The following is a 23,412-nucleotide window of genomic DNA, read 5'->3' as shown; positions in this document are numbered from 1 at the left end:
CAATTACCCACTGTCAGTCCGGGAACAGGGGCGGACCGGCTGGGAATTAAATGTTAAATACCCCCTACAGGCTGGCTCTATTACACGGGGCATCCAGCCGCAGCCCCCCACCCTTCCCTGCCAGTTCCAAACCACCCAGACCAAGAGGGGCTTCAAGATATTTTATTTTTCCAAGGGTTGGGGGTGAATCTTGAGCCTACTGCAGCCTGACTCGGCGCTTAAGATTTAATTAAAATGAATAATGCCCCCCCCAAAAGTTTTGTGCGTTATCAGAGAGGCGCCGCTACACCGGAAGGCCTCCTCATAGATATTTTTCTCTTTGTCTTTTAAAATCGGTCTTAGCCTCGGGAGTTAACATTTTCAAGTCCTGGCGTCAGCAGTTTCTCTCTCCGAGGATGGGTCCCTTTTATTTCCCGGGCTTTCAGGTCTCGGCGTAGAGGACCAAAGAGCTACGTTTGGGATTTTCCGCGTGGCTTTGAACTGGGGTCCGGCTAGTGTTGCCTGGTCTTAGACCGACGCGCAAAGATGCTCTTTTCATTTTTTTCGCCTCTGCTGCCATCCTTGATCTCGGGGATTTTAGCAACAATGCGTATGCGTTCGTCTGTCCTTGTTTATGGAGCGGTTTCCGGTGAATGTTAGAAACTAAATAATTAAAAGGTTTGCAGAGCGCCGTGAGCAGGAGAGGCTGGCAGCTTGACTAGCCCTAGAGGGACGTGGTCGGAATGAAGGAAAATCGATGCTCTTTTACTGGGCCGCCCTAATAAACAAGGACTAAATGGGCTCAGGAGAAACATGGGGGAGGGGGGTTAATTTAGGGATTTTCTTCCTGTTCCGTATCTAGAAACTCGACCCTAGTTTCTAACGAACATCAGATTTAAGAAGACGGAGACTCAAGAGAAACTCCAATTCCAAGTTGGGAGAACCCACGTTTCCACCATTTCTTACCAATAAAATTTACTAGTCTTTCTACGAGGATTGTACATTAAAGCAGGACACACACCCCACACCAAGTAAGGCTGAGTATTGATGTTTTTCCTTCACCGCACGAAAGGAATCCTCCAGAACTTACTTTTAGGGACGGTCTCTTCTATGTCGACTTTTGTGTGTGTATTTGTAGGGAATTTTTATGGGACAGAGAAGCGAAGAGGGAATAATGCCTTCAAATAAAACCCCAAATCAAGCTGTTAGTACCGTCCGTGGGAAAGCCTGCGGGAGAACCCACACTCTCTCCTCGCACACATTGCCCTGGGGTGAGCCACGGGTGGAACCTGAGTCTTCGCTTCCCGCCTGTCACTTGCACACCCGGGCCGCGTTCTGGGGCCGGGCGGCTGCAGGAGCCTGAGCGCCGCTAGGGGATGCAGTGGCTCAAAGCACCGAGAGAGGCCGGGGAGGTTGGAGCCCGCGGGGCCGACCAATCGCGGGCCGGCCGCAGCCTCGCGCGCTGATTGGCCCCTTCCCGGCCACGCCCCGTGCGCCCCGCCCCCCCTCGCGGGGCCGTCTCTGAGACCCGCTCCCTCAGCTCCGGGCTGCGGGGTCGGACCCGGCGAGTCCCGCGTTCTGCGGGGCCCGGGGGAGGCCGCCGCTGTCCAGCCCGGCGGCCGGGGTGGGGGTCGGAGGACGGGGCTGGGGAAAAACGTCGGGAGCGGGAGTAAGTAGGGCCCTGGGCGGGGAGAAGGGAAAAAGTTGGGTAACCGGAGTGAAGACCCGAGCGCTTTCTCCCCACCCGCTCTCTCTGTGCTGGGGGAGACAGAGCCTCTCGCCCCCTCTCCTTTTCATCCATCACTATTGTCACTCAAGTCAAAAAGCACACATTGATTACAAATATTAGGTCTGGAAAGGACAGCTGCAACAGCTGAAACATTCGAGAGGCTTGTTAACGCAAGAGACTGGGAGAATGTTGACCACGACCACCAAAGTATCACCGACATTTCAATCAAAGACAGATTTTTTTTTCCCAGTTTCTCAATCCCTTAGGTGAGAGAGGCACATCTCCAAGTACTTTGACATTACTTTTGTTTTTCCTGATCACTTTTGCTTGCACAGAGACCCCACATCAATAAACTACCCCATACCCTGGATTGAATGCAAAAAATGTTTGCTCATTTAAAAAGTCTGAAAAAGAAAGGCCGCCTGTAGAAATAAACTTTATGAATGGGGCAGGCCGGTTTCCTCGGCACGGAATAACCTACCGAGCCGGAATGAATTGGCAGGAGCCGGAGCCACATTTAAAGGGCCAGAGCGCGAATTCCCTCCTGCCCGCCCCCTCCGCCCCGAACCCGGGTGCGCCTCGCCCACCCTCCCCGCCGCCCCTCCGCCCTGGCCGCCCTCCGCGGCGCCCCTTTCCGGTCAGTGGAGGGGCGGGAGGAGAGGCGGGGGTGGGGGGACGGTGAAGTCCTGAGCGGGTTTGGGTTGCAGTTTCCTTGTGCTGGTGATCCTGTCCCCTCCTCGCCAGAGCCAGGCTCCTCCCCCGTCGGCGCGGATGACACTAGAACCTCCTTAAGTTCCGTCGCGCCACAGCTGTCTGCGAACACTGAGCTGCCTGGCGCCGTCTTGATACTTTCAGAAAGAATGCATTCCCTGTAAAAAAAAAAAAAAAAAAAAATACTGAGAGAGCGAGAGAGAGAGAGAGAGGAAAAGAGAGAGAGACGGAGAGAGCGCGAGACAGAGCGAGCCACGCAATCTGACCGGGCAGTTTCTGCTCTCCCAGGTCACACGCCTTCTCCTCCTCCTCTCTGCTCCTCGCTACCCAGGTTGGTACCGGCGACTTTTTTTTTTTTTTTTTAAGTTTGATTTGTTTCCTCTCTCCATTTGGGAGGACTTTAAAACACTGAAACTCAACCCTCCTCTTTTGGAGAGTTTCTGGAGGCTGGAAAGTAGGTCCTGGGACCTGGGTCCCTGGAGGGAGGGAGTTGTCGTCCAAGTTGGAACCGCTCAGTCAGTCCCGGGTTCCCGGGAGAGCCGGGCTGCTGGGGATGTATTTGGGAGTCATTCAGTCCCCCGCTGCCTCCCGGTTTTCCGACCTCCGGAGGGGGCGTGCGCGTGTGCGCGCGTGTGTGCGTCGTGGGTGCGTGTCCCGGGGGCGCGGGCGCGGGGCCGGGCGGCTCGGGGGGAGGTGGTGCCACTTCATAAACTCAGGTGCTAAGCACTTAGGACCTCATCCAGGTCTCCCCTTCTCTCCTTTGCAGGTGACCCGAGAGAGACTCAGTCTTGGAGCCGCCGAGTAGCCCCCGGTGCAGAGGAGCCTCACTTGCAGAATTCCAGCCAGTCTTCGCCCCCCTTTTACAATTTGGTCCCCCTTTATACTCCCATATCTAATTTTTGGAATTTCTTTTTTCTTTCTCTTCTTTTCGCTAAACTACCCCGCAAAGATTTAAAAACAAAAATCTGATTTGCTCACCTTTCCTTCCTAGCTTTCCCATTTCCCAACTGAAAAATCTTTAAACGACCCCCGCCCCTCCGACGGCAGGAGCACCTGCAGAGCCTCGTAGCCCCCGACCTCCCAGCCCGACCGCCCTCCCTCTCAGCGCGCGGGTTCCGGGCCCGGCGAGAGGGCGAGAGCGCAGCCGGGGCCATGGAGGTGACGGCGGACCAGCCGCGCTGGGTGAGCCACCACCACCCCGCGGTCCTCAACGGGCAGCATCCGGACACGCACCACCCAGGCCTCGGCCACTCCTACATGGACCCGGCGCAGTACCCCCTGCCGGAGGAGGTGGATGTACTTTTTAACATCGACGGTCAAGGCAACCACGTCCCGTCCTACTACGGAAACTCGGTGAGGGCCACCGTGCAGAGGTACCCTCCGACCCACCACGGTGAGTCCGCCCCGGGTGCGGGGACCTCCGCCCAGCTGTACCGGCTCTCTCGGGTCGGAGAGGCAGGGAGGGACCGGGGGGTGGGGATACCCGGCCAAAGCCCCCAAGTGCCGTTGCTGCTTCATTAAAACAACAACGACAACAACAACAAAAACTGGGGCCCGGAAATGGGCAAGGAAGGCGTCTCGATCGTCGCGAGAGTCTGTTTTTCAAAACAGTCGCAGCAGGCGCCTCTGCGCGACTGCGGTCCCCTGGGCCTGGCGCTCACCTGGCGGGCGCCGCGCTGCAGCCCTCTCTCCCCGCGCGGCCGCTGGTTCGGGGGCCTCGGAGATCCCGGGCGCGGGGAGCCGAGCCTCTGCCTCCACCAGCCACCGCTCCCCCGACCGGGCATCCGGTGCCGGCTAAACCTGGCTGGGGCTGGGTTCTTTCTAGGGGCTTCGCTCCCCCGGTTATCCCCTGGTTCTCTCTCTGGGGCTTCTGCCGGCGTGCCTCGGTATGTTTCTCCGGCACATTTCCAGAAAGGCCAGAGAAACGTATTTATTCCCACCTCTGTGTTTCGGCCTTTCCCCAAAGCTAGTGCATTTGGTTTTTAGACACATCTCCTACCTCTAGGCTCTGAGGAAGGGAAGTCTGGTGCTTTGACCGGGTTTTGGTGGAAAGACTCCCGTCTTAAGTTTGAGACATTTGGGGTTTCCTAGATTCCCGGCTGCACGGAATTTTCCTCCGTCTACACTTTTTGGTTGCCTCATTGCCTGCTCCCCGCAACTCTTGCCTTGCTGTCTCCTTCGGCCCTACAACAGACCCATTAGGCTCCCAAAGAAGATTTGGGATCCATCAGGGTTTCCTTTTATGGAGGAGCGATTCCAGTTGCCTTTTCTTTTCTTTCTTTCTTTTCTTTTTTTCTTTCTCTTTCACCTTGAGGAATTCAGGAGAGTTCTGAAATGGTAGAGAGAAACCCAGCCCCATGTAGTTGGTGGGAAAAGGCTTTTAAGGCTTTGCATCTGTAAGCATGTTCCCAAAGAAGAAATGGCAACATTTCAGACAGAGGGGCTGTGAGGCCATCTCAGTTGAGGTCTGCCTTGGTTCCCCGACTTAGATCCTGGGGCTGGGGCCGATGACAGAGCCCCTAGGGCAGCAGGCGTTCTCCTCCCTGCTGTCACCAGGTTTCAAACAATTGTTTCTGCGGATGGGGCGCTCTTTGCTCTTGTCCTGTGCAGATCAGCAGTTAAGTGGAAGTGCGGTAGATGCAGCCTTAATATTATTTACTATACTACTTCCTGCATAATGTGAAGCTTGACCCTTGGTGTGCGGAGAGCTCTCCTTCCCCCTCGACTCCCCTCCCCTTCCTTTCTCTTAAGATTTTAGTTTCGGTATTGTTCTTAATGGTTAAATAGAATGTCAAACGCTGAGACAGGTACTGGATTAAAAGATCAATAAGTGTGTGGATTTGTACTTGCCGTTTAAACTTACCCCTCTCAGAGCCTCTTCTGGTCTGAGTTACAGCTGCCTTAAAACTCTGCATTTCAAACGACAGCTCTGTTTACTGTGTGTGTGAGTGAAATAGACACTGAAACTGGAATTTTTTGTGTCTCAGGGGCTCAGGTGAAAATTCACGTATTGCACGGGTGGAGTCACAACTCTGGGGGCATATGGGCCCGTTTTATTTTTTTCCAGTAGGATCTGGGAGGGTGAGAACGGCAGATAGAAGTACCATCCCAGAGTCCAGGCTTGGAAACTTTCTCCGACAGCCTGAGCGGTTCACTTCCCTGCAAATCCCATTCCAGGCCGGGCCAATTCCGAGCAAGCAGTGAAGTGGGGTTACGTGCAAGTAACCCTAAAATGCTCCCTCTCCTCTCTTTCAGGCCCTCTCCCTGCTCTGGGCCTGGGGAGCCGGCTCTGCAGCTGGGCCTCTCTTAGGGTCCGTGTGTTCTCCTGGCTTTGAGCGGTTGTGTGGCTCTCCCCTTCAGGCCTCATCCTTCCCAGCCCACCCTCTTATCAGGCTGCCTGGGATTAGGTCTGGGCTGGGGGCCGCTGGGCCATTGAAGGAAACCAATAAATCAAGTCAGGTTCCAGAGAGGGACCTCAGGGCTGTGACTCAGAAAGTGTATCTGGAGAGGCCAAGGAAGCCAGGGCCCTTCTCGCTCCATGGCAGCACCCCTTGGGCGTCAGACACAGGCCCTTAATTCCCTGGATTTGATGGGACATTGGTGGGGAGATAGGGGTGAAGCGGGTGTGTTGGCCCAGGTACTGCTGGGGCCCCCAAGATCAGGGAGTGTGAGGGCCGGTCTGTGTGGGAATTGTCTTGCCAGGGAGGCTGGGGTGGAGGGGGAGGATGCCCAGGTGCCTGAAGGCCTCTGGGGGCTACTCTCACTCGCCTGTCTCTCTCGCGGGCCTTCGCCTTTACCCACGCAGGGAGCCAGGTGTGCCGGCCGCCTCTGCTGCACGGATCCCTGCCCTGGCTGGACGGCGGCAAGGCGCTGGGCAGCCACCACACCGCTTCGCCCTGGAACCTCAGCCCCTTCTCCAAGACGTCCATCCACCACGGCTCCCCGGGGCCCCTGTCGGTCTACCCCCCAGCCTCGTCCTCGTCCCTGTCGGCGGGCCACTCCAGCCCGCATCTCTTCACCTTTCCACCCACCCCGCCGAAGGACGTCTCCCCGGACCCGTCCCTGTCCACCCCGGGCTCAGCCGGCTCGGGCCGCCAGGACGAGAAGGAGTGCATCAAGTACCAGGTGCCTCTGCCCGACAGCATGAAGCTCGAGTCGGCGCATCCCCGCAGCAGCATGACCACCCTGGGAGGGGCGGCGGCCTCAGCCCACCACCCCATCACCACCTACCCGCCCTACGTTCCCGAGTACAGCTCCGGACTCTTCCCGCCCAGCAGCCTGCTCGGGGGCTCCCCCACCGGCTTCGGATGCAAGTCGAGGCCCAAGGCCAGATCCAGCACAGGTAGGAACGTTCTCTCCCCTCGAGACCTTTCCCCTCGCCCCCCTCCCTGCTCCAAAATCCGGGACAGGGACTAGAGCGTGCTCTCCAGCCCCTCCCGGGGGCTGGGTGGCCGTTCAGACCCTTCAAAGATTTAATATCTTCCCATTCTTCCAGTGGGGAAAGAATGAGGTGTGTCCTCTCTCATTCCTGTCTTCAGAGCAGAGGGCAAGTGAGATCTGATTTAAAAAGCCACCCGCAAGAGCTGGGGAAGGAAAAAGACAAACAAAAACAAACCCCCATCTCCTGCCTGTCCTGCCAGGGAACTTCTGGGTGCTGGCAGTAACCTTTAGTCAGTTTCCAAGCGCAAATGGAAGGGGAGGGAATACATCTTTAGTGTTTAGTGCTAAAAACGAAACCTCCTGAAACCCAAACAAACACAGGTCCCTCCTCTGACCCCCCTGGCCTCTACATCCTGACCGTTCTCCTCCGCTCAGCTCAGAGGGGGTCATACAGTCACCAGAGGACAGCCCTTTACACAGACATGTATAAATAAAGCGTGTGTATATTTTTCGCCGGGGGCGGGACCGTGGCAAAGACAGGACACACATTCTCTGCGTGGAAAAGAAGTCTCCCATCCTGACTTCTGGGTAGAGAGGTGGGCTCTGCCCTGGGGAGGCAGTTCAGTGGAAGTCAGAAGGGCTAGTTAACTGCAATATCTTCCAGTGCTGGGAGCTCAGGCAGGGAAGGAAGGCGTCTTACGAGCTACTCCCTGACTGATCTGAAGCCAGAGGGGTTAGGAAGGATGGAAAAAGATTCCCCAGGTGTGTCTCTGCTTCCTCTGCCCATCTTCTCTCAGAAAAGCACACCCCAGCTAAAAGCGAGCCGCATTTTTATTCTCTTGGTGTAGAGGCTGGCATGAAAAGAAACAGGAAAACCCGCACAAAGTATTTCTGCTTTAAAAATAAAATAATCCACCACCAATGTCGAAGCAGCTGAAACAGAGTCGGGGAGTCTCCGAGATGAGATTTCACTGTATTTTTTGAGATGGTTTGGGGAAGATTGGCATGTCTCCTTGGGGGTGTCCATTTCAGGGTGGACAGTCTCTGTCCTGGTCTGTCCCAACTGGGTACCCTCTACTCTCTCTCTGTAGAGACTCTGTATACACAGAAGTGGTGGAAATCACTTGTCTTTGCTGGATGAGACAACCGGTCTTGAAACAGAGCCTGCAAAACCGGGGTTTAGAAAACTTCCGAGGGAGGGCTCTGGGTGCCCAGTGACCATGAGATCAGTTTCCAGGGTTTTTTTCCAGGGTGACATTCACTCCGACTGCCTGGGCAGGACTGTCTCTATTTAGTTGATATGTTTTAGCTAATCCAATTATTTTCAGACTGCTGCACGCGACAGTTGCATTGTTTATCCCGAGCCAGGAACTTTAATAGAGCCCGGATGCGGTTAGGCTGACAGAAAACTCAGACCTGCGTGTTCAGTACATGAAAGTCGGCAGAGGGAGAGGGAGGTAGGCTCGCTGGTGGAGCTGAAGAGAAAGCAAGAGGAAGGGAGCACAGGGCAGGAAAGTGGCCTGGCTGCCTCGGCGAGTGGAGGGTCCCCGGGAAGCGGGGTACAGATCTGGTCACAAAAGCGGGGGCGGGGCGGAGGGGGCTCGATCAAGGCTCCGAGGCTGATGGCAGTAAGAGAACAACCTGTCCATTTTGAAGTCGGGGTGGGATTTTTTGGGGGAAAGTTCTCTTTTCTGGTAGGGCTAAGAAGTTGGGGGCCAGATCGTGGTGTCTGAGGCTGGGGTGGTGGTTTGTGTAGGGAGGGGCCAGAGTGACTTTTCCAAATGCCTCTCGTCTTCTGCCCTCATTTCCGCATGTGATCTCTCCCCCTCCATCGGGCACACCTTCTGCCTTCGGGTTTGCCTGGCTTTTCTGTGTCTTCCCTGGAGACCGGGACATTTGGGGAGGGGGGAGGGGCGAGGGCGAGGGCTGTGGTTTCCCTAAACCAGAACCAGGGGTACCTGTATACCTATTTTCTTTTATTTTTTTTGGAGAGGAGAGGAGCCGGTTTAAATTTGGCTTTTGACTTCCTCCTCCTTATTCCTTTCTCACAGTCAGAAAAACCCAGAGCAACACAATTGGGCGGCGAGGGAGCTGGGACTTTCGGGAACGTGGAGCGCGCAGGGCAGGTTTCGAGGCTCCGTGAAGAGGGTGGAAGGAGTGGGAATTCCTGAGAAGGGGATTCTCTTGGTTTTAGTGGTTGCTTTTCTGTTTTTTTTTTTTTTTTCTTTAACCTCTTCTTTGCTATCGTCTGAAGGAGGAGCCCAGAGAAGGGAGGGTTGTCGCATTTTGGAGAAACGGTTGAGTTGTGGTTTAGAGCACCTATTGCTTTTTTAACGCCCGGGCTGTCCGGGCTGAGATGTGTCTTTGCAAACAAGACACCAAGCCTTTTGTGTGTGTGTGGGGGGGGGACCATTTCTTAGCTCCCACCCCCTCCACCGTGGGCATCCAGCTCCCCCTTTTTCTCTGCAGCCTCCCTACTCCTTCAGTCCGGCCTCAGTTTCAGGATTTCAGTCGGAGGCCAAGGGGTGTTTGAAAATGGCTGTTGAGCGTGAGGAGGCCTCCCGGCGCTGTGGTTGTCACCTAAGAGCGAGGTGTCTGTCTGAGCAGCTCACAGCAGGCGGTGAGCGAGGAGAAAGAAAGCAGGAGACAGTCAGGGCCTCCGTTAGGAAAACTGCTTGTTTGCTGAAGTCACAGATGAGAGGCAACAAGGAGAGAAAAAAAATAAAATAAAATAAGAAAAAGCCACGCAAGGCAATCACAAACTTGCCGAGTGAATCAAGACAGAAAATTGCTCTAATGTGCAATTGCTGGAGAAGCAACTGTTGCTGGCTTTCAAGGTCCCTCGGAAAAGGAAGCTGTTATTCTCCCCACTGGCTGACAAAGGAAAGGAAATCAGACTAATCGTGTCAGGCAGGGAGATCCCCTGGCCCAGGTGCCCAGGAGCGGGCAGTCCAGCCCGAGCTGCTGGGGATGCAGGGGACTGGGAGCCCGAGAAAACCCCCAGAGGTCAGGGACAAAACGGCTAGGAGCCCGAGGCCCCTGTCTGCACAGGATGGGGAGCGTGCCAGGCCTGGCCAGTGTCCCCAGAAGAGGCTGACACAGCGCCCACCGGGGGCACGAGCACTGCGGGGGCCCTGGCTATGCCTGCGGCCACACCTCCTCACCCACTCGCCCTCTCCTCCCCCCGTGCCTCTCCCACCTTCAGCAGCCACGTCCCGAAGGCTTGTGACCCCAAAGCAGAGGAACCTGGATGTGATTCAGCCCAGAGCCTACTCAGAGCTGCTGGATGCCTAGCAAATGCTCCTGGCCCGTGAGGGCCACGTTTCTGGGGATAATCTCAGGGGTGCTTGGAAGGCTCTCTGTAGACCCCGGGTTAAGAACTTTTGGAATTTGGAGCAAGAAATTGAAATCTCTCAACTCCTTAACATTTTTTTTCTTTTTTTTTTGAGAGCCTGTCCCTGGAGAAAAGCCCAGGCTCAGGGGTGTAAATTCCTTGCCACCCTCATACTTGGTCTGGGGGTCCCCGGGCCCTGGGCTGGCCTTGCCCTCCTCGTGGGGAGTCAAGATTCCCAAGCGTCCTGCCTGCGGGTTCCCTTCCTCCACCCCGTCTTCCTGGTAGCCTGGGGTCAGCTGATGAATCTCTTAAAACAACTGGTAGGGGCTCATCTTTCTCCCCTACCATCCCCGAGCCCCTTCCCAGCACCCTAAAGACCCTTTCCTGACTCCTCTTCTGGGGGGCACCAGCTCTGCTGAAGCCACTGGCCCTGCAGGGTTGGGGGCTCCTCCTGGGTCCCTCTCGGTTGGCAGTGAGGCTGGTGCGTCCTCGCCAGGAGAACGAGGTCCCCCAGGAGCGGGGCAGGTTCTCCCAGAAACCGTCCTGTCCTTCTTCCTCTCGGGGAAGTTGAGAAGAACTCTGTGAGCAAACTCCCCTCCTCCTAAAATGGTATCTGGCGGGATTCTCTCCCGGGGCTTTCGCTCTCGAGGTGGGTCCCCGCCACTCTCCAGCCCCGGGAGTGAGTGCTGTTTCAACCCGGCCTGGCCGGTTTTCTGTTGATTTTGTTTGTTTGTTTTTTTTGGAAAAAGAGCGACTGCAGGCAAGTCTTGGTTAATGAGCCACAACCCAAGGGCCTCCCCCCTGCCCTCCCCCCATAAACTGGCCCCTTCTCCTGACTCTGCCCCTCCCAGCGCTTCCCCTCGTTCTGTTTCCCTCCCTCCGCATCTCCAGCTTCCTTGCCTTCCAGACTGCTCTGCGTTTCCCTCCAACCTTCAGACTGGGGTCTCAGTGGCTGGGAAACCACAGAAAACCTTGGGTTTTTTCTAGAGAGTAAAAAAGATGATGGGGGAATGAATGAGTGGACCCTGCTGGGTCTTCATCTATTCCTTGCCAGCCGGGGACATTTTACAGTTTTATTGGAAGTAAAATCTAAGGCCCTCGGTGCTCAAATCAATCAGCCGATTGATCCATCTGTTCATCTGTTGATTATCTGTTTCTCCATCTCGCTATCGATGAATCTCTCCTTTGGCCCCATCCTAATCTTCATTATTTAATCAATCCGCATAGACAGAGCTGGTGACGATAATGGATCATCTTTGTTTTCGTCCGAGGGAAGCGAATGGAATGTTGTGCTTTCGCCATCGACCGGGGCTCAGGGTTTTCTCAGGGAACTGTTTCAAGTTGAAATTCGCCTTCCTCCTTGGCTCTGCCTGACCTTCCCCGTCAAGTCAGGCAGGCCCAGGACGAGGTTCTGCTGCTACTGATTCCTGTGCTGTTTCTTGGGCTGGGAGCTGTGTGTGTGTGTGTCCACGGGGAATGGTTAGACCATGAAAGTGTCACACAGTAACTCTTTTCAACTCAGGAGCCACCTTCAAGGGAGCTGGGCAAGTTCCCCAAAAGAGGAAAAAAGAGATAGAGAAGAAGTTCTCCATTGAACTTTCATTGCCTAATTCTGCTGACAGCTTTTCTGTGTGTCTTCCTTCCATAAGTGACTTATGTGTGATCTTGTTTTCAGAAGGCAGGGAGTGTGTGAACTGTGGGGCAACGTCCACCCCGCTGTGGCGTCGAGATGGAACAGGGCATTACCTGTGCAACGCCTGTGGGCTCTACCACAAGATGAACGGACAGAACCGGCCCCTCATCAAACCCAAGCGAAGGCTGGTGAGTTGTCCTAGGGAAGCACTGGCCCGACACTCTCCGTTTTGTGTCTTTAAGTTCCTCTCTTCAGGAAGAAGGGCTTTCTGCTGGAAATTGGCAGGACGGCTCAAAATCAGCTCGCTTGGGATAGTTTTCTTTTTTCTTCTTTGTTTTCTTTTTTGCAAATTACATATACAGAAAGGGCCCCCCGCCCCCGCCTTTCTCCCCCTCCATGGTTCTTAAGTCACTTATCACATTTTTAAGGATGATCACTTCTGGGTTATCAAATCTTAAACGTCTTCACTGATAGAATGATTGCTTTCACAGGACCAGGGTGACTGATTTAAGATGCATTGATAGTCACGGTTTCACAGAGGAATTCAGTACGGGGATGGAGTGTCCCAGGTGCCACCCAGAACTTGTTTCTGAAGTCATACAAGTGGGCTCCTAGGAAGTAATTACAGTCTCAGTGTTGCCTTAGTGCCACGGATGAGATCTCATGGGCCAGGGCTAATTAACTGAATTTCACAAACAGCGGCCATTGGGCTCAGTGGAGTTTTTCTTCTTCCTTGGTCCGAAGAATTGAGGAATTGCCACAGGTAATTCCTGTGGGGAAAACTGCGATTCCTGTCCTGCTTCTTGGTCTCCCCTAGTGTCTGGTCTTATTTTCCCTTTGAACTCCTGCCGGTCGGGTGATAGTTTCCTCTCTCCCCCCTCTTTGTCCCCTTCTTAAACGTCTTGACCCCTAGGAATACTTGAGAAAACCTGGCCCTGGCAAGCATTTATAAGGAAAACTAGCCTGAGAGGTTCATTTGCAAACTTGTCTTTGGAATCTCAGGCCAGATTGAATAGCAAGTGTATGTAACAGACAAATAAAAGCAGGCTTGGCAAATGATAACTGTAACCACAGTCAAGAGATCAAAATGCTTTTTGTGGTGATTCACCAAGTAGAGAGGGGAGGAGGGGAATTTCCCCATGCAAATTAATGGATGAAGCCGCATCCCTCAGATTCTAAGGTGGACCCTTCCCCAATCCTCTGCATTCTTTTTAAAGAATCATTTGTCTTCTCCATCCGATGTTAGTGCAAATCAACACCTTTCACATCCTCTTCAGAAGAAGGAAAATCTTTCTAGGGATGGCAGTGCCCACGTGACTTTAATTTTTGGCAATCCTAGGTCTCTAGGCTTTATTCTTTCTGATCTTTGCCCCTTTCTCCAGCTCTCTCAACCTTCCCCCGACTTGTCCCCATGCTCTTTGGTACTTTTTTTTTTTTCCTTTCTCTCATGTGCAAAGCTAACTTCCTAGGAAAAAGCTGCCGGATATCTGAGCTCTGGAGATAACTCATAAACAACAACTCAGCTTCCCCAACTTAAACATCAAGATGTTTGAACGTATCAGAACAAGACGTGTTTGAAAAAAAAAAAAATGGCTGGAGATGTTAGCACAGAATGAATATGATCGCACCACAAAAGAATGTTCTGAATCACTCAAAACCTGGCCTTAGGAAAAAAAAAAAAAAAAGAGAAAAAAAGAAAAGGAAAGGAAAACAAAAGAAAGAAAACTAACAACAAAAAACTTCTTGTTAAAATAAGTCATGGTACCATTATAATTGGACTTTTTTTTTTTAATGTAAAAGTAAAGAAGGAAAAAGAGAGCAGTAAAGTGTCAGTAAAGTGTCAGACCCCGTAGTTGTCTGGTTGATAAGCAAGAGTACATTTGACATTTTCTTGGGGTTTCTTCTGTCTGGGTAGATCGTACAGGAGGGCTGGACTTGCATTCTACATAATTTTGTCTTCATTCACCTTTCATAAGAAATCTCTAGAACTCTGAGTAATAATTACTTTTAATTCTAGAGTTTCTTCGCCGTCACATGTGAAGCTGCCTTCTCTTTCTTACTCATCTCTTCCGGGTGTTTTTTTATTTTTAGTTCCATAGAATTCACATGCTCCAGAGAGATACTCGGGGCCCATTCAGGATACATATACGTATCTTTTTAGCCCTTAGATGTATTTGACTTCTGAATATCTAGAACTTTCTTTTTGTTCTTTCCTACATTTCCTGTTCCTCCTTCCCTGCTCTGTCTCTCCAGTTTGCTGCTTTTGCACACTTGCAGACTTGCTGAAGACCACCCCGCCTGCCCCCTCTGTGTAGTCAGCTCTTCCATAGATGCATATCTAACACTGAATGAACTCGTGCAGGAAATAGAAGGGAAGACCCATAGAATTGTTTTCCTAGTGTTGCAAGATTTTCATAAGTCTCACAACTAGCTTGCTTTATTAATGTACTTTGTCTTCTGCTAGTGACCCAAACTGTGACTTTTAGAGGTTCTGTATAAATCCTCATAAAGTCTAAGCCTGTTTGGATTCATGTTACCTTCAATACACTGCAAAGGGCTGCACCATGAGCATGGTTATTTGGAACTCTTATTTTATCGGTTGGCATTGAGCACTTGTACCATCCCTTCTCAGTTGTTGGGCCGGGAAATCCGGCACTTGCGTAGATATTAGTCTATTATATCCAAGTATTTCTTTTAAAGGGGGAAGACCAGTCCAGGACTATAATAATAATCACATGATAATGTAGTTGTCAAAATCCTTAAGCACCAATTTCATATATCGTTTTCCTCCCAAGAGTACACAAGAGCAATGGTTAAGTCTTAAATTATCATGTTTCATAAAGGCAGGTGGACCAGAGGCATGTGGGATAAGAGACAGCACCCTTGGACTGCGGTGAATTATTTTCCAAATGGACAACTCAAAAGTAGAACCTTCTCAGTTATGAGGGAGAAGAGCTGTTTTTCCTTTCTAGTTCCTCAGGACGCAGAAACTAAGAATTACTAAAAACAAACAAACAAATGAAAAAAGCCACAGCTCTGCTATTTAAACCTGTGGGAAGGGGCAGCATCTCTGTGGAACAATTGAGTAGCTTTGAAAGGAAAGGAATCAGCTTGGTTCATTCAGAATTGCCAGTGGGTTTTCAACATCTGACCTCTTCGGGTGTTTGGCCCAACTTCTTGCTGGATAAAATACTGAGGGAAAAGCACACCCTGATCCCTGTCCTTTCGTTCTGTGCTTTCATAACCATGCCAGAGTTTTCTTGATCACAGATAAAGACCAGATGAATTCTTTTTTTTTTTTTGCGGTACGCGGGCCTCTCACTGTTGTGGCCTCTCCCGTTGCGGAGCACAGGCTCCGGACGCGCAGGCTCAGCGGCCATGGCTCACGGGCCCAGCCACTCCGCGGCATGTGGCATCTTCCCAGACCAGGGCACGAACCCGTGTCCCCTGCATCGGCAGGCGGACTCTCAACCACTGTGCCACCAGGGAAGCCCACCAGCTGAATTCTTACTCCTTCTCTTGCCTTTGATAATATTTTTGAGTCCCAGGGACCGAAATAATTTTGCAGTTGAAATTTTCTTTTTATGTTGCAAGGGGGTGTGAGGAGATGAGAGATATATGGTTACAAGTGACCCAACCTCATTTCCTTTCAAAAGTTTTTGAGCTTAAGTTTTCTTTTTTAACGTATGGACATAGGAAATAGTCCCCTTCTACATTTAAGTGCGCCGAAAAGTGAAAGAAAAATCTCCCTTTTAAAGGAAATGAGGGCAGTGACACAATCAAATAATGAAAATTCAGCTTGGGGCTGACATCTGACCTGTAACCATTTTGCTCTGTGAACAGCAGATAGGAAGCACCTACTTTCAAGAGGGTGAAATGAAATGAAGTTAGGAGCGGGGCCAGTGTTCCTGGTGGATTGCAAAATTCCTTGTTCCTCTCAGTTTGTCTCACTAACTGAAAGCCACCTAAAGAGAATGAAGATGGCTGTCACCACGAGTGACCAAATCTGAAAGCGTGGGCCGTGCACAGTTAGGATGCCTGCAAATTGGCTGAGGTCTTGTTCAGTTAGGATGTCTGGCTTGGTGCTTTCTCCGTGGCCCATCCCGTGGGTGCCAGCCACACATGCGCAGACGTTCTCTCATTCTGTCAGCACTCTGCCCTCCTTATCATCCAGCGTTTCTTTATTTGGGATCTAGAAAGCGCTTTTGATGCTTGGGTTTGTTCTTCCTTGGCTTTTGGTCTATTGTGATGACCAGTATCCTTGCTGAGAACTGCTTTTCTGGGCAGTTGCTCTTGAAAAAAAGCGCCTGTAGGCCTGGCAGAGGAAGCCACTGAGAGCCTGGTACCCAAACGAGTCTGGTTAATTCAAAATTGCTACCCATAAAAATGAAACATCTGGAAAACTTTGGGGGGAGGGAGGGGGGCTCATTATGTCGGTGAGGTGATGTCGGCTTTCTCATCCTCCCGAATCCTTCCCCAGGGGACAGCAGGATATGTGCTGACCACCAGACTATGGTCTGACCTGCTCCTATGCCAGTGGATTGGCTTCATGCTTCTTCTAGATGCAGGTTTTGGGGATCTTTATTACTTTCATGTGGGCCACTTGCTAGTTTTGATTTCAGTGATAATTTTTTTTGAGTTGGTCTCCGTAGCTCTGCAAACCCATTTAACACTTGTTTTGATTTTTATCCTCCCCTCTCTTCCCGCTCCCCAGTCAGCAGCAAGAAGGGCAGGTACGTCCTGTGCAAACTGTCAAACCACAACCACGACTCTCTGGAGAAGAAATGCCAATGGAGACCCTGTCTGCAATGCCTGCGGGCTGTACTACAAGCTGCACAATGTAAGTGTCCCGGGGACCCGCCCCTCCTCCCGGAATGGCCCCCTTCGGATGAGGCCCAGTGCCCAGCATCCCCCTTCCCTGGTCCCCTTTCTGAGTTTTTTAAAAAAGAATTTTACTGGAGTATAGTTGATTTACAATGTTGTGTTAGTTTCAGGTGTACAGCAAAAGTGGTTCAGTTATACCTATACTATATCTATTCTTTTTCAGATTCTTTATCCATCTAGGTTATTACAGAATACTGAGTAGAGTTCCCTGTGCTCTACAGTAGGTCCTTGTTGGTTATCCATTTGAATCGCCCAATGACAAGGCTCAGAAAAGGCACTGCAATAGGACCCAGTGTAGGAAGGGACTCGGCACAGCGTAGCCTTGCTGAGATTGAAGACTCTGAAGCAGATGACCCAGCCCCTTAGTTTGTATTGGAAACAGTATGCATGGTGGGCCTGGTCTGGGTTTTTAAGGGGAGAAAAATCTTTCTCTTGGAAAAACCAAAGTCACCAGTCATATTTTGATGTTTCCTTGAGTTTTTAAACGTTTTGCAAAAAAAAAAAAGAGAATGAGCCAGTGAAAAGAGAAAGGTAAATAGGATTGTAATGCACGGCACAGGAGTTCAGGGCGATTCAGTTACTGAGGGGTAAAGAGCCTTGGTGAATTTTAAACGGATTCTCTGAATAAAAGATGCGAGATGAGAGATTTCATCTGCTGAGTTTGTCCTCACCAGGAGAACTCTTGCAAAGCAGCCGACGGAGGTTATCCTTACCAGGGAAAAGAATGCTTTTCTCCTTCTAGATCACATTAGCAGAATGATAATTGTCAGTCAGTCACATGGGTTTGGCTGTGTCATTTTTTTTTTTTTTTTTGCGGTACGCAGGCCTCTCACTGTTGTGGCCTCTCCCGCTGCGGAGCACAGGCTCCGGACGCGCGCTCAGCGGCCATGGCTCACGGGCCCAGCCGCTCCGTGGCATGTGGGATCTTCCCAAACCGGGACACGAACCCGTGTCCCCTGCATTGGCAGGCGGACTCTCAACCACTGCGCCACCAGGGAAGCCCTGGCTGTGTCATTTTTAATCTTTCAATTTGGGGGTCCTCCCATTTTGCAATATGTTTACCTTTAAAAAAAAATTTCAGCTATTTTTTTTTTTTTCCCCTGCAACAACTCTTGCTGACAGGCCATGACCCTTATGAGGCCAGAAGTTTATGTTGATCCCAGAGAAAGAATTTTGTCTCTGTCTGTCTGTCTCTGTCTGTCTTTCCCTGTCTCTCTCACATCATCTCTCTGGCTCTGTCTGGTTCTCCTGAAGTCTCTTGACCAGTCTGATTTTGGTAATGTCTGGGAGCGAATGGGGAAAGGCGGAGGGCTTTGCTCAGAACCATTCTGCCAGTCAACGCATCTTTCCCAAAAACACCTGGGAATTGGGGAGGAAGCTTTTTTGGTTAGCGTTTTTGAACCACAGGAGAACTTCCCAGGGTGACCCCAGCAGCTAGTCCTTTTATGCTTCTTGGGAATGAGTTGATTTGATTCCTGGGGACCCCCGTAACACTCACCTCCCTGTCCATATGCCGTCCGCTCTCGAGAGGAGGGGCCCGGCGCTGACGGAACGGGGCTCTTACTACAATCCATCGTTTCTCTCCCACACATCCTCAGACTGTGGTCTGTGTACATTTATCAGCAATGAAACCCCAGGCCCGTTTTCACTTTGGGGAATTTCCTTACTCACTGCTGTGGAGAGAAGCAGATTTGTGATTAAAATCTGGACGATTTGGGGCCTTTCAGGTTTATGAGCTACCCAGTGGTTGGTACAGCCGATCACATGATTTGGGGGTTGTAATGTATGGTTTTGCAAAGAACTTTCATGTTACTTGATTACATGTGAGCCTCAAAGAGTCCCATGATGTAGACAGGGCAGAAATTATTTTGATTTCCCTTTTACTTGAAGAAATGATGACTCAGAGAAGTAAGGAACATGGCTGATGAAGTAGAAGTAGAAGCCAGGATGGATTTCTGAATTGCGAAAGGCCTTGCGGGGAGATCAGTAACCTCAGGACTAATAGGGAACAGAGGAGAGTAAGCACCTTCTCATTTTAGAATGTACCAAAGTTCTGTTCAAAGTAATGCATTGTGTGTGTGTATATACTTCCTTCCTACTTCCACAGAAGTATAGGAATTATGAGCAACGAACGAGCTATGAATTCCTTTGACTACTCAGCCGCAGTGAGATAGGCTCTCAATTGTGTCCAATCTAAAAAAATATCTGTTTCTGAAGAATACGAATTTCTCATTAAATCAAAGACAGGTCAAGGAACCTTCTTCACTCCTCACTCCCACCCTATTCTAAATTAGCTCCCGACTTCATGGTTGGGCCCCAGTGGCTGGGAGATAGAAACGTGCTCATCCTCCAGAGCGGTTCTGCCTTCTCTGGTTTAGTAAGAATTCACAGAAGGAGGCGGATTTGTTGTGTATTTAACAATAAGAGATAATAATCTATTAACATTCTCCTCTTGTTGTGTTTTGTTCTGCCCATCGAGATACCATGCACGACCTAAGTTAGTTCCTGTTTTCTTATCTAGGTGTGTAGATAACTACCTATCTCAGTATCAGTGTTGCGACTAGTTATCTGGCTTTGTGTGTCTATCTGTGTAACTAGATATTATATTTAGATACCTGGCTCTGTATATCTAGATATCAGCGTAAAGAGCCATGTGTCTAGGCAGTATCTTGGGGGAGATTCGATGTGACAGTAGATTCCTATCGCCTCTGTGGGCTGCATCTTTATCTTGATTATGACTTTGAGGAAGGAACCCTGAGATGTTCTTTGGGCAATGACCTTTTAGGTCCTCTGTCGTCACTCACGTGGCCTTCCTGCACAAGGGGGAAGGCAGATGTCCGTCCCATGGAGTGGTTCTGTACCCCTCTCCGGGTGACCAGCTCAGGCCCAGGAAGCTGTGGGTTTGCTGCTACCAGTAGTGTTGTCGGAGCCTGGCCTTCTTGGCTGCTAGATTCTTTCTTCCTTTAACTATCCCTTTCTAGCCTTTGGAGCAAACAGGCAGGTCCTAGAGCCATGAAATCTTCTCTTCCTCCACCCTTGAGGACCCTGGAGGAAGGAGTTGTTTGTTTCCCAAGCAGTCAGGAGTGACTGAGACCCTGACCTTCCCTCTCTGAGTCCCTTTGCCCATTTCCCCAGAAACACGGCCAGATGTGTGGTTGGTTTGCTCTACGGGGCAGATGGCCGCTATTGAGGTCAATCTGATTCTGACTCCTCGTGGGGAATGATCTCAGTTTGCTTTGTCAAGTCCCCTCTCGTGATTCTTCTCCTCACCCCCCTAAAACAAACGTGTATTCAAAACAAAACACATGAGGCTTATCAGAAAGAGAGCGGTGGTCTGCTGCCCCGGGGATGGGGACGGGGTGGAAGACTAGAGCTTGCCTCTGTCTCTTTACTCAATCTCAGGCCTGGCCTTTGGTTTTTAGCAGGAGAGTGCTTTCAGGCTAGCACAGGGCTTCGTACCCCGTAAGTGGGTATTAAATTCTCGTGGATTGGTTGTTTTGCTGTTTGTCTAGTAGGAAGTGGATAGTCAGGACCAGGTAGAAATTGCAACTTTCAATCATCACCGTGGCTGTGACGTGGGCAAGAGCTTATGTTTCGGAAAGACACTTTGTATTAGATTATGACCCCAGAACTTACACATTTCAGGGGAAGACTTTACAGCACCTCTTGTTTAGAGAAGTTCGTCAGAAGAGAGACAACCAGACATGACTTTGAAGAGGGAAGCAGTCCTAGCTTCTCAAGGCAGAGACAGACACTTAAGATCGATTGCCTTGCACAGTCCTAACACAGATTTTGGACCAGTAGACAAGATATTATTTCCCCCCTTGAAAACCCCTCCATGGCCTCCATGCTCATGAAGTAGTCTAAGGTCATTCTAATGGAAGAAGACAAGTTATTATTATATTTTAGTTAGCAGAGAAATACAACCATCTTGGGTGGGTCTCTAGAATATGGTCCTTGGAGACAGAAAGTTCCCTGAGGCAAACTTTCCCCCAAATGATTGATGCAGATGAATGTAATGAATAAGCCCTGCTTGGAACACCTTACCTATGGCCTCTTGGTTTCTGAAATTGATAGAGGCTGACAGACCCCCGCCGCAGAAGCCTAGCCTGCAGGACTCTGGGTCCCTGGGAAGGAGGCAGGAAGGTGGGGAGGAAGGGGCCTCCTGAAAGCAGATCCCCGATATGGGGCAGTCAGAGGAACCCGGGTTGGGGTGTGAAAGTCTGCACTATTTCAGAGCCAGCCAAATAAAGTAAAAAAAAAAAAAAATTGATCTCTGTTTAGATTAACAGACCCCTGACTATGAAGAAGGAAGGCATCCAGACCAGAAACCGAAAAATGTCTAGCAAATCCAAAAAGTGCAAAAAGGTGCACGACACGCTGGAGGACTTCCCCAAGAGCAGCTCGTTCAACCCCGCCGCCCTCTCCAGACACATGTCTTCCCTCAGTCACATCTCACCCTTCAGCCACTCCAGCCACATGCTGACCACGCCCACGCCGATGCACCCGCCCTCCAGCCTCTCCTTCGGACCTCACCACCCTTCCAGTATGGTCACCGCCATGGGTTAGGGTCCCTGCTCGATGCTCAAAGATCTCCAGGCGAGAGTCCCTCCAGCCCCTTCTACATGCATTTTTGCAGGAGCAGTATCATGAAACCGAAACCCGATGGATCTATATGTTTTTGCAGGCAGAAAGCAACACGATGTTTGCCACTTGGACAGAGGAGCCCGCTGTGGTGTCTGTGTTCTCACTCCCTGAATCTGGATACCATTTGTGAATAAGCCATTCAGACTCATATTCCCTATTGAACAGGGTCTCTCTAGTGCTGTGAAAAAAAAAAAAATTGCTAAACATTGCATATAACTTATATTGTAAGAAATACTGTACATTGGAAGAAGAAGACTTTATCGCCTCTGTCAGGAAGGCACGAAGGACGCCATGCATTTTAAGGACGATGGAAGAAAATAAAGTGTGGAAATTAAGAAGAAACTAGTTCTGATATCCAAATGGACAAACTACCAGTTTTGTTTCCTTTTCCTGGTCACAGTTTGATGCATTAAAAGAAAAAAAAAAAAAAAGGAAAAAAAAAAAGAAAAATGTTGTAGGCGAATCATTCGTTCAAAGCTGTGGGCCTCTGCGTAGGAAATTCTATCACTCCGGGCAACGCGTTACACTCCCAGATTGCCATGGAGGGTTCAGTTAGACTTTCCTAGGCCTCCATGCTTTGTGAACAAGTCCCTGTAATTGTCGTTTGTATGTATAATTCAAAGCACCAAAGTAAGAGAAGTTGTAGATTTATTTCATCATATTATACAGACTGAATGGTTGTACAAATTTATTTCCTGCTAGTGTTAAGAACTGCTTTTTTTGTGTGTGTGTGTTTCCGTTTTAATATTTTCCTTCTCTCTCAATTTTTGGTTGAATAAACTAGATGACGTTCAGTTGACCTAAGGCGGTTGTGCTCCACAGGGCTGATTTTGTTTTTCCTTTTTGTTCCTCAATGATATTTATTAAATAGCTTCTAAGGGTACAAGAGCATCTGTCCTTTGTCACTTCTCCTGCAGCCTGTGCTATGAGGGTAGCAGTGTATGAGCTACCCGCGTGCATGTCAGCGGCTCGGGCCCGACAGCCCGGGTTCTGAGAGCAACCGGGCTGAATGTTAGCACCTGTTGTGTTCTGTGTTAGTGATCACTGCCTTTCGTGCAGTCTGTTGGAATAATAATATAAAAAGATAATAAGTTAAAAGATTTAAAAACAACCACATAACATGGTATCAAGAGTGGTGGCCAAGCTCTTCTAAAATCTGGTAGCTCTAGCTAATTGAAGCAAAAGGAGTTTAAACGAAACAAAACAAAATAACAAAGCCCAAACTTGTTCAGTTATTCACTAGGAGATAAGGCAAACCCCAGATAGTCAACATCAATTCATTTGGGAAACTGGGGATCTTTGGGGCTTATGGGATGCAGCGCAGAGGAAGGCATGCCCAGGCTGGAGTAGGTTCTGTGGTCCTCTCTGAGCTGCCGTTCCCTCCTCCTTGTCTAGCCTCAAGGAGACGATCTTCTAGCAGGAGAAACAGGAAGATTTCCTCGTTGGGATTCTCGGGCGGATTTGCAGTTGCTGGATCTCTGCAAGATGGAAAGGAGCTGGGCTTCACGTCTGGTTTGCTTTTCTACTGTTGAATTGAATAACATCACAGTGAAGGGTTGATTGGAATGTTTGCGAAACATGAAATAACCATTTTGTAACCTACGCTGTATAGTTTCCTTTTACTCTGTTGACAGAATGTGTAACGCTGGCACACATCTGAAAAATCTCTGTTAATCGCCTCTCTGCTTTCTTAGCAAATATTTCAAGCCTAAAGCTCAATGTTGAAATAAAGAAGTAGAGGATTACTGAGATGCAAATGAAGATCTGACTGGCTCCTAATTCGGATGCGGTTTCTGGTTACTTGTGAAACACCCAGGGCAGTGGTCGTCTGTTGCATCTTAAACTTGGGCGCTGTTACTGGAGAGTTCCAATGTTTCAGGATTTGCCACTTTTTTCCTTCATACAGATTTGAGTGAATGCCCTTTCACCTTAAGAACAGGAGTTCAAATTCTTGACATTCTTGGGGGTAGGAGAAGGGCGGGCAGGGGTGGGGGGCACACGTAGCAAAATCCCAAACTCAACACTCCAGCTACATTTTGTTTTAGGTGCTATAACGATAGTGGCACATTTGATCCTATTCCTGCCTCAGACAAATGCCATTTTATCATTCTGTAC

The 23,412-nt window shown here is 50.2% G+C and overlaps 1 protein-coding gene across 3 annotated transcripts; it reads left to right on the top strand.

The window, feature by feature from the left end:
* The first annotated feature begins 2,517 nt into the window (after positions 1–2,517).
* GATA3 (GATA binding protein 3) lies at positions 2,518–22,183 on the top strand. Of its 3 annotated transcripts, none has more exons than XM_004281706.4 (6): positions 2,518–2,750; positions 3,186–3,812; positions 6,225–6,761; positions 11,809–11,954; positions 16,481–16,606; positions 20,935–22,183. In XM_004281706.4, exons 2-6 carry the CDS (start codon positions 3,572–3,574, stop codon positions 21,217–21,219), a joined length of 1,335 nt encoding a protein of 444 aa, XP_004281754.1. In that variant the 5' UTR covers positions 2,518–2,750; positions 3,186–3,571; the 3' UTR covers positions 21,220–22,183. The 3 variants fall into 3 exon arrangements, with proteins under 3 accessions (XP_004281754.1, XP_004281755.1, XP_033265078.1); XM_004281707.4 differs by having other exon boundaries at positions 2,525–2,750; positions 11,812–11,954; XM_033409187.2 differs by lacking the exon at positions 2,518–2,750 and adding an exon at positions 2,786–3,064.
* Positions 22,184–23,412: the final 1,229 nt, after the last annotated feature.

The sequence above is a fragment of the Orcinus orca genome, chromosome 2 (assembly GCF_937001465.1).
Source record: "Orcinus orca chromosome 2, mOrcOrc1.1, whole genome shotgun sequence".
Classification (NCBI taxonomy): Eukaryota; Metazoa; Chordata; class Mammalia; order Artiodactyla; family Delphinidae; genus Orcinus; species Orcinus orca.
Note: the sequence above shows the minus strand (reverse complement) of the source record. Positions and strands in the feature narration are given on the sequence as shown.

Excerpts from the sequence above, each read along its gene's own strand:
- GATA3 (XM_004281706.4), top strand. The coding sequence starts at position 3,572 with ATGGAGGTGACGGCGGACCAGCCGCGCTGGGTGAGCCACCACCACCCC. Across the intron at positions 6,762-11,808 it reads CAAGGCCAGATCCAGCACAG|AAGGCAGGGAGTGTGTGAAC; the intron begins GTAGGAACGTTC and ends TCTTGTTTTCAG. Across the intron at positions 11,955-16,480 it reads TCAAACCCAAGCGAAGGCTG|TCAGCAGCAAGAAGGGCAGG; the intron begins GTGAGTTGTCCT and ends CCCGCTCCCCAG.